The sequence below is a fragment of the Onychostoma macrolepis genome, chromosome 08 (assembly GCF_012432095.1).
Source record: "Onychostoma macrolepis isolate SWU-2019 chromosome 08, ASM1243209v1, whole genome shotgun sequence".
In the NCBI taxonomy this organism is placed as follows: Eukaryota; Metazoa; Chordata; class Actinopteri; order Cypriniformes; family Cyprinidae; genus Onychostoma; species Onychostoma macrolepis.
In genome coordinates this window covers 5,920,392-5,937,472 of record NC_081162.1, presented here as the reverse complement: position 1 = coordinate 5,937,472, position 17,081 = coordinate 5,920,392, and the positions used below count along the sequence as shown (strand labels likewise).

General features: G+C 36.3%; 1 protein-coding gene across 2 annotated transcripts; it reads left to right on the top strand.

Annotated features, from left to right (window-relative positions):
- The first annotated feature begins 806 nt into the window (after positions 1–806).
- chmp7 (charged multivesicular body protein 7) lies at positions 807–16,376 on the top strand. Of its 2 annotated transcripts, none has more exons than XM_058785613.1 (11): positions 807–911; positions 4,299–4,574; positions 4,658–4,829; positions 6,662–6,847; positions 9,649–9,782; positions 9,896–9,944; positions 10,029–10,148; positions 12,291–12,389; positions 12,493–12,550; positions 12,742–12,972; positions 16,073–16,376. In XM_058785613.1, the coding sequence occupies exons 1-11, from the start codon at positions 832–834 to the stop codon at positions 16,123–16,125; spliced, it is 1,458 nt and encodes a 485-aa protein (XP_058641596.1). In that variant the 5' UTR covers positions 807–831; the 3' UTR covers positions 16,126–16,376. The 2 variants fall into 2 exon arrangements, with proteins under 2 accessions (XP_058641596.1, XP_058641597.1); XM_058785614.1 differs by having other exon boundaries at positions 864–1,081.
- Positions 16,377–17,081: the final 705 nt, after the last annotated feature.

Here is a 17,081-nt window from a genome sequence, read left to right as displayed (position 1 = left end):
AGGTATAAAGTGCTTTCAAACATTTTGAACACATTTAGGCTTAAGACATGTATCCCAACAAATTTGTAGTAATTTTTTTAATGCTTTATTGTCAACAAATAGCATGTACAATGCCATCTCCACTGTATAACAAAGAACAGGGAACAGGGAAAAAGAGGAAAAAAAGAGAAAAAAGGAGAGAGGGTACATAAGCATCAGTTTGACAATACATATTTTATACTTCCCTAGGATCTTACAATGCAATTTTAATACAGAAAATATAATTTGCAGGTGAGCACCATATATATCACTGTAAAAAGTGATAAGCTGACTTAACTTAAAAAAATTGAGGAAACCCGTTGCCTTAAAATTATTAAGTAAATAATAATTTAAAAACAAAGTTAAGTGAACTTGACAATTCACTTAACTTATTTTTTAATTATTATTTACTTAATAATAATAGTTAATAATAGTTAATTTTTACTGTGATATTTAATGTAAAATTTTTAATGTTCAAGTGCTATAAAAAGAGGTTTGCCTTTTGTAAACTTGCATTCATGAATGTGAAATTTTGGCTGCATAAAAATAAAATACAATTTATAACAAACCCAACATCCTTTAAAGAGCGATCCTTGATATAATAACCCAAAATCACATGTTTATAAGATAAGGTAAATGTTTTTCAAATATTATGTCAAATTTGTAATAATCTTCATTCCATTTTAATCCAGAATAAATGAACGACCAGTAGGAAAGATATCAAAGGCAGGGGCAAATCGGTTTTTATGTTTATTTCTATCCTGTATCCAAGCTAATATTCTGATCCATACTCCATTCCAGTCGGTGGCGGTAATGCACCAAAAAGTTAGGTTGCCAACCGCCAATAAACACCAAAGAAGAAGAAGAATAAGAGCAGTGTTGTTGTCTTCCGGGTGAGGTGCTTTCATCTTTAGCATACAGTTAAACGGTAAAAACGGGGTTTTTCGCGTTCCTCTCTCCACCGCCGATGATTTAAGCAGTATGTGGATTCTCGCCGATGGATGTCTCGACAAACACTGAGGAGATCTTAGCTGAGAGCTTTATCCAGCTGCTTGAACTTGAGGTCTGAGCTTGAACCAGTTCTTGGCTGTCTCTCGAAACCTAGTGAGCGTCCTACCTAGACGGCATTATAGCCGTGCAGCTCACTAGATTTTGACATACGGCATTATATCTTTAACGTCGTCTGGCTCGTTATATTGAGTTATTTGGTTTTGATCTTTTTCTCTGTGTACTTGCCAGCGGAGCTGACCGTGATCACTTGAGTGACATTAATGTGAAATGCTGTAATGTAGGTCTAATTCATTGCCTCTCTGCTGAGTACCTGGAAATACAGGCATATTTACTAGTTAGACTGCTACAAGGTGCTTCACATAAAGTGACAGCCGTGTTTTACATGCTGTATTTCATCTGTTATGATTTAACATTTTTATTTATTTTTAAAAGCAGTTACTTAACCATAAAATAAAAAAGAATTATTTTATGATTATTGTGCATGCTAATTTTATAAACTCATGTTCGAGAAATTGAATATTTGTGCTGTTAAACTGCATTTGGCCTGGGCGATTAAAATAGTGACCTATAGTATTTACATTTACTTTATACATTCATTTAAATTTGAACCATCTTAAATTTTAAATACCTTTAAAAAGATAATAAAAGCAATCCATATTATTTGTCAGCTACACTTCATGTGCTTCATGGTACATGCCACTTTTGTGCAAAAGAAGTGCGCTTAAATATTTGTGTGACCTTGGAGCACAAAACCAGTCATAAGTAGCACAGGTATATTTGTAGCAACAGCCAACAATACATTGTATGGGTCAAAATTATAAATTTTTCTTTTATGCCAAAAATCATTAGGATATTAAGTAAAAAATCATGTTCCATGAAAAGATTTTGTAAATTTCCTACCGTAAATATATCAAAACTTAATTTTTAAGATTGCTAAGAACTTCATTTGGTTAACTTTTTAAAGGTGATTTTCTCAATATCTAGATTTTTTTTTGCACCCTCAGATTCCAGATTTTCAAATAGTTGCATCTCGGCCAAATATTGTCCTAACAAACCATACATCAGTGGAAAGCTTATTTATTCACTTTTCAGATGATGTATGAACCTCAGTTTCAAAAAAATTTACCCTTATGACTGGTTTTGTGGTCCAGGGTCACATATTGTATGTACACTTGTAGTGTACTAAAAATCTTAAAAGTATACATTCAAATAAACTGTACTTGCAGATAATATAATATTACTGAAACAAACATTAATTGAACTTAAATGGAAAAGTGAGTACACTTTCATGACTTTCTTAATACACTTAAGTACACGTTTAAAAAGTGCACCTTGTAAGAATGTAAACTTAAAAGTCTTAACCTTTGTGCACTCCTTATTTGGGAGTCACACTCATGGTCTTCACGGTCAAAAGTGACCGGACACCTGAAATTAAATTTTTTTTTTTCTTCAGTAAAATCAATGTAATATATTTTTGTTCAATAATATTTTTTTCTTTTGCATTTTGAGAGAATTTTATGGTACTAATTAATATTTATGCAATAATTACAATACATTTTTCCCATTGAAAATAGTACACAATTTTTTTAAATAATTTTTTTTAAATAATTTTTCAATTTATGCAGTGTTTCAGATGAAAATAGACACTAGGCCTTTAAAATCCAATTTTTGAATGCAGATTAGCACCTCCTGGTGTGAGCAAAGAAAGAACAAACATGTAATTTCATGGTGTAACCACTAGTTGCCTGTATAGGACTCTATAGAGAGTCTTGTGAACTCCCTAGTTGTTTTTAGACATAATTGTTAACTTTTATTAGGTTGTGGATATAAATGTATATTTAGGCATTCTCAAAGACTACTTTTTGTCAAGGTTTATATATTTTTTGCATTATTATTATTATTATTATTATATAGGTTATTTAATAGGTTTTTGCATTATTATTACTACAGTCAACCCTGAACACAGAAAGCATTTATTTTACACAAAACATTAAAAAACTATAAAAATGTAACAAAAATGAAGAGGAATGCTTTATCAGAGCCTAATCCTTCAGGGTCTGATCTGATTTCAACCTCTTATTTCACTCAACTCATTTTGGCTATATGGTTATTGCCATACCAATTCATTCGAGTGTGTATAATTGTGTATGTGTGTGTGTGTGTCTGTGAGTGTGTGTGAGTGGATGTATCTGTTTTACACTCTTGATGTTTTAGAGTATAACCCATTCCTTGTTGTCCACTTTTTAACTGCATTGTAGTTGAATTATTGATTTTATTTTACATAGTTGCTGTGTTACAGGCACACAAGTTCATTGGGGTGTGTGTGTACAAGTGTGTATGAGTGGATGTGTTGATTTTGCACTCTAGATGTTTTAGAGTTTCACCCCTTCATTGCTGTGCAATGTTTTTCTGCATTGTTGGGGATTTGTAGATTGTACACACACAAATTTTCTGTATTTGTTTATTTTTTCCCGTTTCCCATTCATTTCCTATGGTCGGTCATTTTTGACCGAAGACCATGAGTGTGACTCTTTTTTTTTTTTTACGACCATTTAACTTTTTTGAATCATGCCTTCAATTTTTTTGTGTGTTCACATACCAAGTGCCATAAAAGTCAACGAGTTTTGTACCATTCTGGTGAAGCTACGATTTTTAAAAATTCAAAATGTAAAATTCTCCGGTCAGAAATGACCGAAGAGCGCACATTGTTTTAATGATATATTGTTGTTGTTTAAAGAATTTAGCTTATTTGACTAACATTACAATTTTAACTGTAGTGTGTTATTCAATATTGCATTTAATAAGTCAATATTTTATAAATGTACAAAATTGCAAATTCATCATAACAAATGAGTAATTACAATTATATTTAAGAATATAGTAAATCAAATTTTCGGTTAAACTTTATTTGAAGGTGTCCTTGTTATAGTGTAATTATACATTTAAGTACTGAGTTACTTGCATGTAATTATGCATAGTTAATTGTTATTATAATAGTAAGTACATGTAACATGGACACCTTAAAATAAGTGTTACCAAATGTTCTTGAGTCCTACTTAAGTGGATAAAAAACACTCTTAAGTTAACTAGTTGCATTTAATGTAATTGCAAATAACATGCAGTTAAGTGTCTAAAAACAATACGTTCAGTTTGCACTGAAGTGTATTCTTTTAAAATGTATTATTTCCATAATTAGTACTCTTTTTAAAAGTATGCTAAAGTGTACTTTTACGCTGGGGTAGTAATCATTCAAACACTTTCATTCACAGCACAATGTCGGTTTCAGTGGAGAAGAGGGATGCGTGTTTCCCCCCGGACTGGGAGGACGATGAGCGAATGGCTTTCTTGTTCTCTGCCTTCAAAGAGAACCGAGATGTTGACTGTACAGACTGGGATGGGAAGATAGACTTCTGGAGTCCTCTGATCATTGATCACTGCAGGCGACGCGGATCGGTGTGTGTGATTCTGCAGGAGCTGAATGAGAGCTTCAGGAGGAAGGGCTCTGTTCCTCTGGGTTTGAGTACGGTTCTTCAGAGCATGATTAGGTATGTCACTGTCACCTCATAGATGTGTAATCAGTGCATGGATTTATAGCACGCTGTTCGGATTTGTTTCATTGTTCTTCTAGAAGCGGGAAGGTGCAGAAGGAGTCAGACTTTGCTGCAAATGTAGACTCAGGCTGGTTGTCGTGGGGTGTTGGGCTCTTGTTAGTTCGACCTCTGAAGTGGACTCTGTCAGCTCTGCTGGGCAGCGGGAGAGTCACGCTGGAGGAATCGTTTGTTGTGATAGACCTGGTGAAAGTAAGTGTAAAACTAACAGCATGAATACCCATTAATGCTCATTTCCAGCCTTTATACACTATTGCTTGCTAAAATGTTTGGGGTCAGATTCATAAACAGAGCAAATTAGCGTGAGAGCGTAATCCCATAATTAAAATAAATTGAAAGTTATTAAGAATATAGAGCGAGTGCAGATCTCTTACCTGAAAGTAAACTGACTAACACAAACCTTTCATGATTCACTTAAATGCTCTGAAATTTGAAAACTGAAAGGGGAAACTCCTACAAATGGATATACTAAAGTCAGCCTCAAGAATGACTGTGTACAGGCCTTTTCCTCACTAATGATACGCTCCATGTCTTTAGTAAATCGCTAAAAGAGGGTTTTGCAAGTTGGTGCAAGCTGTAAATCTGTCCCTTATTCAGCAAGGATTAAATAAACTGGTCAAATATAATGGTACAAATGTTTACATTGTTATAAAAAATATTTTTCAAATAAGCGCAGTTCTTTGGAACTTTGTTTTCATGGAAGAATTTTGAAAAATTGTATCACAGTTTCCATCAGAAATGTAATAATGAGAAATAATAATGCATTTTTCTTGAGCAGCACATCAGAATGATTTAGAATGATTTCTGAAGGATCATGTGACACTCAAAACTGGAGTAATGATGCTGAAAATTCAGCTTTGGTCACAGGAATTAATTACATTTTACAATATTTTTAAAAGTATGCTACCTTGTGGGGTAGTCGTGGCCTAATGGTTAGGGAGTCGGGCTTGTAACCTGAAGGTTGCTGGTTCGATTCTCGCACCAGCAGGAATTGAAGGTGTGGATTGTGAATGAACAGCACTCTCTCCACCTACGATACCATGACTAAGGTGCCCTTGAGCAAGGCACCGAACCCCTAATTGCTCCCTGGGCGCTGGAGAAAGGCTGCCCACTGCTCCGTGTGTGTGTGTGTGTGTGTGTGTGTGTACTTGTTCACTACTCACTGCTGTGTGTGTGCACTTGGATGGGTTAAATGCAGAGCACCATTTCGAGTATGGGTCACCATACTTGACTTAACTTAATATACTACAATTGAAAACAGTTTTTAAATTGTAGTAATATTTCACAGTATTATTATGTATTGTATTATTTGTATTTACTGTTTTTTTTGTTTTGTTTTGTAAATTAAGCCTTGCAAGAAAGTGAAAGTGAAGTGACGTGTGGCCAAGTATGGTGACTTTGACTCATACTCGGAATTTGTGCTCCAAGTGCACACACACAGCAGTGAACATACACACACACTGTGAACACACACCCGGAGCTGCGGGCAGCCATATTGCTGTGGTGCCCGGGGAGCAGTTGGGGGTTCGGAGCCTTGCTCAAGGGTCTCACCTCAGTCATGGTATTGAGGGTGGAGAGAGCACTCTGAGACTCGAACCCGCGACCTTCAGGTTACAAGTCCGACTCTCTATCCATTACGCCACGACTGCCCCCTAAAAAGACTTCTTTCAAAAAGTCAGCCCAAGTCAGTGTAGCTGATCTTTTCACCACCAGCTTATTTAAGTCAAACTTTGTTGTGTGATGACTGGTAAATTTCCCTCTTCCTGTGAAGTCATGTATCGATGTATCTGTGTAGTGTGATTGATTGGACTGAACATATATACCTTCATACAGCGCAAATTGCTGCTGTTCAAATAACCTAACAAATATTAATACATTTTCAAATTCACTCCCATTTTTAACTCCAATGTATATGATGTAATTTGTAATTTAAAAAAAAAAGACACTTTTGGACCCCACTGTATATTGTTTATATGGTAGTTATTGGTCAGATTTGAGCGAAGGCTGTTTTTTTTCTCTTGCAGGAAAAGGCTGCGGCACTTTTGGCAGCATATCGGGCTTCTCCTTTAGCAACGCACTCTCTGCTGTCTTTCCAAGAGCTGCGTGCTCTCTCATCTCACATCTGTCCAGATGAAAGCTCGCTCTGCCTGGCTCTGCTGCAGCTACAGAGAGAGAAACATGTCACCGTCTCACTCCATGAAGGCGAGAAGGTGTGTTTGAGTACAAGAGCGAACCTTGATGTAGCCGCACAGACTTTAGGGAAAGAAAGTTGATGCATTTTGAAAGATCTGTAGGTAATAATGCAGGTTATACCATTTTTCAGTGATTCCTCACTTCACTGTCATTCAAAGGTTTTTTTTTTTTTTTTTTTAAATGAAAAACATTTCTATTCAGCAAAGATGCATGCAATTTGCATGAAATAATTATGGAATCTTATTTCTGCCATGGGAAAAAATAATAATTATGACTTTTTATCTTACAGTTCTGTCTTTACGACGTTTTTTCACAATTCTGAGTTTACATCTCAGTTCTTTTTTTATGAGATATAAACTCAGCGCTGCAAGGAAAAAAAGTAAGAATTCAGACCTTTTTTCTCAGAATTTTGAGTGTATATATAATTTAAAGAAAACATGCAGTTAAGTGTCTAAAAACAATACGTTGAGTTTGCACTGAAGTGTATTCTTTTAAAATGTATTATTTCCATAATTAGTACTCTTTTTAAAAGTATGCTAAAGTGTACTTTTACGCTGGGGTAGTAATCATTCAAACACTTTTTTTCTCAGAATTTCGAGTGTATATATATAATTTAAAGAAAAAAAAAAAAATTTTTTGTAAAATTATTCCATGGTGGAAATGGGCTTCCATAGTAAAGGCATTTATAATGTTAAAAAAAAATTATATTTCAATTATATGCTGCTCATTTGAACTTTCCATGTTCCAAAACCAAAAATAAATCATGGTTTCTACAATAAATATAGAGGAACAAAACTGTTTTTAACATTGATTTATAATAATAAATGTTTCTTGAGCAGCAAATCAGCATATTGGAATGAGTTCTGAAGGAGCATGTGACACTGAAGACTGGAGTAATGATGCTCAAAATTCAGGAATAAATGAAATTGTAAAATTTAGACAATGGTTATTTTAAATTGTACTGTTATTTCATAATTTACAAATATTTGTAGATTTGGTGAGCATAAGAATCTTCTGATAAAAACATTAAACAACTTTTGAATGGTTATGTATATCTGATACAGTCATGTTTCAACATTTCTTCAACCAATCAGCGACCTAAATGTGTCGCTAAAATCACAGGGCACTGATTGGTTGATTAGCAGTGTTGGGTGTAATGCGTTACTAAGTAAGGCGTTACTGTAATTAAATTACTTATCCACTGAAAAAGTAAAGTAAGGGATTACTGTTCATTTTTAGGTAATTTAATTACAGTTACTTATAAAGTACTTGCGTTACATACACTAAATAATTTCAACAGTTCTAAAATCAATGTTGAATTTGAAATCTAAATTTACCATCTAAAGATAAAATTGAATGCAGCGGCGTTAACCCTCCGCGCGCCGGTTCGTTCACTTTCAGATTTCCCTGATTCACAGAGAAACCTTAAATACTCAGATACATTTAAGTAGGGTTGCCAATCGTCCCGTATTAGCCGAGACCGTGCTGCCGCGACTGAGAGCGGCTCGACGGTGTTTAGTGTCCCGCAGCAGCAGCGAGAACAAGTGACTTGCTGATCCTGACTCGCCGTCTCCTCATTAGACGCGCCTTTAGAGAGAAATGCCTCTTTATTGATTATGATTAAGATTATAATAACTTTATTTTGTTTTGTTTTTTTTTGTTGTTTTTTTTTGTTACGTGATAATTTAAAGCTTTCTATAGATATATTTATCATGTCTGTGAGGCATGTATTCGCGCAGCTTCGGTTCGTTTTTGTGAAGCGCTCCTGTTCAAGACGAGACGGCAGAAAACGCATCATGTTTGTTTTCTTTGTTTAATAAAAGCACAACCTTTTGTTGATCTTGTGAGTGCACCCTTTACAGTTCCGAATGATGTATTACTCTTACCTTTTATCAGAAAAAAGAAAAAAGACGGCGTAGGCTATTTTAAGTTGTTTCCACTGAAAAAATGCAAGTGATTTCCCTGCTGCCTCCATGTCCTGCAGAGCGCGCTTTAGCTTCCACTCTCCGCACAAACTTGGATATAGGCTAGCGCACATTATTATTATAGTGCAGGTTTAACGTTTAAACATTATTATATGCTTGAACTGTTTTAGTATATCTATACATTTTATTTTAGGCAAGTCGTGATGATTTGAGAAGGTTAAATTGATCAAACATAGGCTATGATCAGCTCACTGTATGCTGCTGCCTGCTTGGTCGTTATACATTATATAAAACTTATATTTAACAAACAAAAATACTCCAAACGTTTTTCTAAATTAACTTAATGAAAAAAAAAAGTATCATTTCTGTAATTTATTCTTACCTACATTAGTTAACGTGTTATTTTTACATAAACCTGTATGGATTTTACTAGTTGGGCTTTTCATGAACATCAAACTGAAATGTATTGTTTAACTTTTAAGCTTTTTTGTTATTCAGATATTTTGCAGAGTATTTATATTTGTTAACCAAAGAAGGTTAACATTTTTTATAAAAATGTTTAAGTATTAAAGTTGTGTTAAATCTAAAAGGCTAAACTATTCTATGTTTGACTCAAATTGAAAGAATAAACAGTTTAATTTCTATTAAGGTTTATAGGGATTTTAAGATGTAGCCTAATTAGCGATTTGAATAATTAAGTTACTTATTGAGTAACTAAGTTACTTTTCAGACAGAGTAATCAGTAAAGTAATTTAAATACAATATTGATGATGTAATTAGTAACTGTAATTAATTACTTTTTGAAAGTAACTTACCCAACACTGTTGATTAGTATCAAGTTTGGTTTCAGATTGCTTGGTTCTAATGAAACTTTTGACCATGTCCATGTATAGCTGGTGAAATTTAGCCAGGCAGGACAAGGCCGTGTGTCTCCCGTCAGCGAGGTGGACCTGGGCATCTATCAGCTCCAGCGCAGCGAGAAGCTTCTGGAGGAGAGGGTGGAGGTGTTGGGACAGGAAGCAGAAAAGTGAGACAGTTCATCCAAATTGCATTGACGTTATTCCAGCTAGTGTCATTTCTGTGACATGATGGGTTATTACAATAGAGCTGCAGTTAAATTATGTGTTGTCTATTGTGCAGGTGTAAGCAGCAGGCAAAATCGCTGCTTAAAGAGGGGAAGAAATCACAGGTATGAGTGCCCTTTTTATGTTTTGTACCTATTGTAATAGGCAAGAAATTTGTTTTAATGAATTGCCACCTTTTCCTGCCACAGGCCCTGAGGTGTTTACGTGGGAGCAAGCGGGTGGAGAAGAAAGCAGACCGTCTATTTGCTCAGCTCGAGACAGTGAAGGGGATCCTGGACAGAATAGCGAACTCCCAAACCGACCGCCTGGTGAGACGCACAGACACACAGATGCACTGACCGTCTGCTGCGAGTTGCAACACATGCTGTTGGCCAACACCAGTGAACATCACCCATGCTTCGCCACGTTGCACTCATACAAGCCAGCAGTGTATTGCTATTCACATTTTTCTGAAATTAATGTCGTCTACACCGCTTAAAGCAGGAATTCCTCAAATTGTTTGTCAGCCAAACCCCTTTGAACTAAAATATTTACTTGAAGTACGCCCTGAGAATATTTCAGTAATTTACCAACACATTCACATGCCCATAGTGATCATGATTATTGCTTCTCTCGATTAAGCATAATCATCTGCAATATTTTCCCTCAGATTTCCTGAAAATGTTTTGCTTTCTTTCATTGGTTTCATGCCTCCACAAGCATTCATGCTTAAGGGTTGCCAGATGTCAAGAGTTTAAATCCTCCAATCAAAGCTTTTCTTTTAAATAGACACATTTTTTGCCCAGTGTTTTACTTCATCTCTCCAATCTGACAACGCTTAAACAGCGGAAAAAGCGCAGATGATCTAAAACCACCGGCAAACATGTAAATTGGGGTTTTATCTCTAGTGAGTTATTCTGTTCAGATGATTTTTGGCATTTTAAAATGAATCGGCAACGGCCGATTGTGCTGCAAATTAGGCTGATTTATAGGCAGGCACATCTGCGGGCAGCTAAGTGTTGTTGCAGAAAGCATAGACATTTATTATGTTTATGACAGTAAGCTGTACCGTGCAGTAAACGGTAAAACCATGAAATTAGTCTCAATGTTGGAAGAAGAAATTTCTATAAATTTCAATGCATGTTGGCCACAATTATTGGCACCCCTAGAAATTCTTATGAGTAAAATATCTCTGAAGTATATTCCCATTCATATTTAAAAAAAAATTTTTAGCACACCAGGGCAACAATGAGCGTGAAACTGTCTAGCCATGACTTCCTGTTTCACAGGATTATAAATATGAGGAACACAAAGGCCAAATTCCCTTAATCATCACAAGGAGTAAAACCAAAGAATATATTTCTGATGTGCAGCAAAAGATTGTTGAGCATCACAAAATAGAAAGTGGCTGTAAGAAAAGAGCTAAAGCATTTAAAATCCCCATAATTAAGAGGTTCCTATCAACTAAATCTGCCTGAAAGAGGACACATGTCCATATCATCCTAATGCACGGTGAGAAGGAGAGTTTGAGTGGCCAAAGACTCTCCAAGGACCACAGCTTGAGAACTGCAGAGATTAGTTGAGTTTTGGGGTCAGAAAGCTTAAAAAAAAAAATTACAAACAGCCCCTACATCACCACATGTTGTTTGGCAGGGTTTCAAGAAAAATTCTCCTCGCTCATCCAAAAACAAACTCCAGCATATTCAGTTATCAGACACGACTGGAACTTCAAATGGGACTGGCTTCTATGGTCAGATGAAACTGAAACAAGGATAAAAAGTACCCCATGTCCACGGTTAAATATACTGCTGGATCTTTAATGTTGTGGGCCTGTTTTTCTGTCAGAGATCCTGGACATCTTGTTCAGACACCTAGCATCATGGATTCGATCAAATACCAACAGATAAAAAATCTAAACCTGACTGACTCTGTTAGAAATCTTATAACGGGCCGTGGTTGGATCTTCCCTCAGGACAATAATCCAAAACAAACCCAAAATGGGTTACTGATTAAAAAAATGAAGCTTCTGTCATGGACGTCCCAGTCCTCTGACCTGAACCCTATAGAAGATGAGTGGTGAACTGAAGAGAAGAAGCTGTGAATCTGAAGGATCTGGAGAGAATCTGTATGAAGAAAATGGTCTCTGATCTCTTATCAGGTGCTCTCCAAACTTTTCAGGCATTATAGGAGAAAACTCAGAGCCGTTATCTTGGGAAAAGGACGTTGCAATAATTGGTTGCCAATAATTATGGCCAACATGAACTAGAGAAAGCATTTATTTCACACTGAGACCCCACACACACACTTTCCATTGTTTTACTTCAATGATTTGAATGAAAGGTAAAAAGGATAAACAATGCAGATTTATTTTCACAGCCGCCTTTGCTCATATTTACCAAGTGTGCCAATATTAGTGGAGGGCACTGTACATTATGCATGGCTTAATTAAATGTTTTTATACGTGTGAACAGGTGATGCAGGCATACCAGGCAGGTGTGGCGGCTCTGAGAATCTCACTGAAGGGTGTGACTGTGGAGCGAGCAGAAAACCTGGTTGATCAGATACAGGAGGTGATTAATCAGAAATGCATTGTTTATGCTAATATTAGTTAGAATGTAATTATACATATTTTAAAAAGAAGTTCTTTATTTTCCATTTATGCTTTTTGCACAGTTATGCGACACTCAGGATGAAGTCAACCAGACTCTTGCCAGTGGAGCGCTGGATTCTGGTATAAAATTTTCACTTTTTGTTTTTCCCTAAATGTATTTTCTAAACCATATGAATTTCCCAGATGAATTCTATATATCAGCAATGTCTGCAGACCATGAGATCTTTTCATGGGTGTGGAGTAATAGGTGTAAGCTGGAACAGTCTTTACCATAAAGTTGCCTTAAAAACTAATGCTTCATGTGCTCATAGGTGAGGATTCAGAGGAGTTGGAGGAGGAGCTGAAGTCATTATTGGAGAAAACCATCCCAGATAACGACGTGCTCCCAGTGGTCCCGACGCATCCTATTTCTCCTCCAAGGAAAACGGGTATCCTGGATGCTGATTTTGTGCAGTCTCTGCCCTCCGTGCCTGATTCCAGTCTAGGCATCACAGATGAGGAATTGGACAGAGAACTAAGTCGACTTACAGTCTCTGACACAGGTTATTTTACACTTCTAGTTATTTCTGAAATGTCACTAGTTAATGGTGTTTGATCAGACAAGCAGCATTGTCATTATTGCTCGCATTTGAAGTGGTGTTGTCAAAAATACTGAATTTGTTTCTGTACATATCAATACTGAAACATTTGAAAGGGTTTCAGCACTCATTTTATGCAGTATTGATACAACAATACCAATAGTTTTCTGACAAAAAAAATGCTTGAGGATTTACCTCTTGCAAGTGAATGATTTTTTTTTTTTAATGATTTTAATCCTGCTGTGTAGAGTAAAATAACTAGTAAAATATTTTAAATTATAATTTTAAATTTTACAGTGCAGTTGTATTAAAATAGCAATATATATTTTTGTCTTTTGAAATAATAATCGTATTAATTATATTATATTTATTATATATTAGCTACATTTTAATGTTGTAGCAGTTATTCCCTGTGGTATTAGTATTGGCATTGAATATTTTTTAAACTATTGTACTAAAATGAGAAATTCCAGTATCTTGACAACATTTACTTTGTGAAACAAGCTAAACAAGACAAAATTATTTTTGTCTTTGCAAAGTTTCACAGAGACCGTAGCACCACTGTAACACAGTTCGTAGATACGGGAAGGAGGAGGCGGGAACCGGCGAACATTCAAACAAGTTTAATAAAATAAATAAACACAAAAGTAATGAGGCAGCCCCTCGCGGACGACTGCCGCACACAAAACACAAAAGTCCAGGCCTGGTCCTCTCTCGTCTTGCACTGTTGTCACTCCTCCTTTTATCTTTCTGGAGAGATCGAGACCGGTGAGTGGTGCAGGTGTTGCTCATTACCATTAAACTCCACCGGCCTTGCTCCACTCCCACGGCTCTTGGCCCCGCCCCACTTGTTACAACCACTGTTTGCTTTCATATTATGTTGTTGTTAATAAACCAGATTTATGTGTAATGTTGATACAAAAAGCAGATTGTGGTTGGTTGTTTTAAATGTCAATCAAATGTCCCCTTCATGTGTAAATCTCCCAGACCCAATGCGAATGATGTCAAAACAAACTGGCAAATAATTAAATGAGACCATCTATTATTGATGCAGACTTTTTTTAAAGGTGCCATAGAATGGAAAACTGTCTTTACCTTGGCATAGTTGATTAATAAGAGTTCTTTACATGGAAATGACATACAATGAGCCTCGAAAACCATTGTTTCCTCCTCCTTATGTAAATCTCGTGAATAAAAAAGACCACTGAAAAAAAGTGAATCAGAACATAACACCGACTGTGACGTGACAGTCGGGATCAGTAATAGTTACGCCCCCAACATTTGCATATACCCGCCCATGTTCTAGGCCAGCCACCAGCCGAACCATCAGAAGTTCTGCAGGTATTGTGAAGAAACAAGCGAGGACAACAGCGAAAATGGCAGATCATGGAAATGTATGTTATGTTCCAGGCTGTGCAGGGGGTGTGAAGTGCAGGGAGGGGTTTGTGTCAAAAGCAAATAACGCGTTCTAATAAAATAATGCGAGCCACTAAAGGGACATGGTTAGCTCCTCGCTAGCGGTAGCCTGTTACAGTACAGTAAATAAGATTTCACTTACCACATAAACAGAGTAAGGAGAGATGACTGAGGATGATGGCGAATGATTTACAGATTCTGAGCACCACTGACAAGCATCTGATCTTGCAAAATGTGTGGTAAGTACTGCCGCTTCATAGTATAAACAGAGTTCATGCGATCGCGAATCTTGAAAGTGAAAGTAAAAAGCGATAGTGCATTTGAAAGCAGTTTCAGTGCCCTGCATATTAATATTAATAATTATTCATGACCCTTCCAAATAAGCCAATAACAGACCACTTCATTCTAGGGAGAAATCCTAGGGTTGTAAATGCACATGTAAAACCGTTTCTGGAGAATTGTTTCCCTTACCTAAGCCACATACCTTCTATGTAGATATCAGAGAACAGTTTAATTGGCCGAACATCACAAGTGCGCGTCGGAAAAGTAATTACCCTTACCATAATCGTGAGCTTCAGCTTTCAAGTTAGTTTTACCATCAGTTCAAGCCCGAAAGGGGAACCGAGTCGAGTGACAGACACAGTGATGATGCTCGTATGTATTTGCAGTACACAAGCCGCGGTTAAAGTCGGCATGAAATCAAAATTGAAAATTCTTATTTTTTTGTGGAATACTGTAGTGTTTATTATAAATAATGTGTCCGTGCACTTCATTATTTTTTTTAAATTCATGTGCCTTTGGTAATCTTTAATCAAAAATGTTAACCTCCCCTCCCCCTCAAAACGACTCATCTTCTCTTCCAGTCACATGCGATGGCGCAAGGGCGGAGCCAGTGACGTAAGGGGTAAACGCTGGGATAAACGACAGGGGGTAAAGCTGAAGCTGATCCTTCACTTTATAGAAATAAATGCATTGACGCGAGCCATGGGGGAGTACACTATTCTTAAAAGTTGAAAGGATATTACCTCAACATTACTCTTAGGACATTGCAAACTATTTATTTTTTTATGAATATGACTTAACCTGATGGAGGACGCGCTCAGTCATTCAGGCAGTCTCTCTCTCTCTCTCTCACGCACGCACGCTGTTAGGCATGTTTTGTGCCGTTGATCATCCTCGTCGCCGTCATCCTTAATGGGGCATTTTAGCCCAGTCTGGATCAGCCTTCTCTTTAGATCAGGGATCTCCAACCCTGTTCCTGGAGAGCTACCATCCTGCGGATTTCCGTTCCAACCCTGCTCCAACACACCTGTCTGAAATTAACAAGTAGCCTTGAAGACCTTGATTAGCTGGTTCAGGTGTGTTTGATTGGGGTTGGAGCTGAAATCTGTAGGACGGTAGCTCTCCAGGAGCAGGGTTGGAGACCCCTGCTTTAGATAGAATAAATCCTTTTGTGGGAGACTTTGAGCTTTGTAACTCTGCAGATCATATACATGCACAAACAGCTACATAACACACTAAAGAAAAGGAAAACAAGAAATCGCATCATATGACCCCTTTAAATTAATATAAATATTTCACTGCTCTTTTTCTTGTAGTAGATTTCATGATTGATCATGACTCGTGTTTTCTTTTCTCTGCTCCTCAGCTGTGCCAAGAGGAAGTATCTCAGCTCACAGGAGGCCGGAGCCGGCACAGTGACCGACCGCTCAGCACAAGCAGCCACTAAAATGGGTTAATCGCTATCCACTAAAGAAAGCCATCAGATACAGTACTCGCGTGTCCTTGCATTGTAATCAGCCCTACCAAGTCTTTAAGAAAAGCCCTTATTCATGTTTGTATTGGCATGTCTATTTTTGTTTTTTAAATAGAGTTTTAAGAGTGGCCTTTTTGAGTTTGTAAAGTCTGTACAATGTATTATTCTAATAAAACTACAAATTATGATGCCAAATAAGGAATATTCTGTGTGCGTTGTTTTGAGAAGCGAGATGCTCACTCAGATCTGTCTTTGCATTATTATTATTATTATTATTAGTAGTAGTAGTAGTAGTAGTAGTAGTAGTAGTATTTTTCTTTGAAGAGTATAGTATATTCAAATCTGTAGTTTTAAGTGTATTACCATATTAATAAGTTATAAACACTGCCAGAAATTAGAGAAAATAAACGTTTGGTAAGATGTATTGTTTCTGAAAGAAGTCACATTTTCTTATCAAGGCTGCATTTATGTGTAAAAGAATAAATAGGGTAAAAATAATAATATTGTGAAATATTATTACAATTTAAAATCAAAGAAATATAATTTATTCATACTGAATTGTCAGCACCATTACTTCAGTCTTCAGTGTTACATGATCCTTCAGAATGGCAAAAAGTTTTTTTTTTTTTGTTAAAACAGTGCTTTATTTTTTAGGATTATACTATGAATAGAAAGTTCAAAACATCTGCATTTGTTTGAAAGAGACATAATTTTGTAACATAATTGTCTTTACTACTGCTGAATAATTTATTTATTTTTTTGGTTACCAACTCCAAACCTTTGAACGGTAGTGTACATTAATCCTATATTTCTTTATAACTATATATTTTTATGTTTCTAAGATAACTGATTTGAATAAACTTTCAATGTTTACTAGTGACGAAGTGGAAACGCAACATGA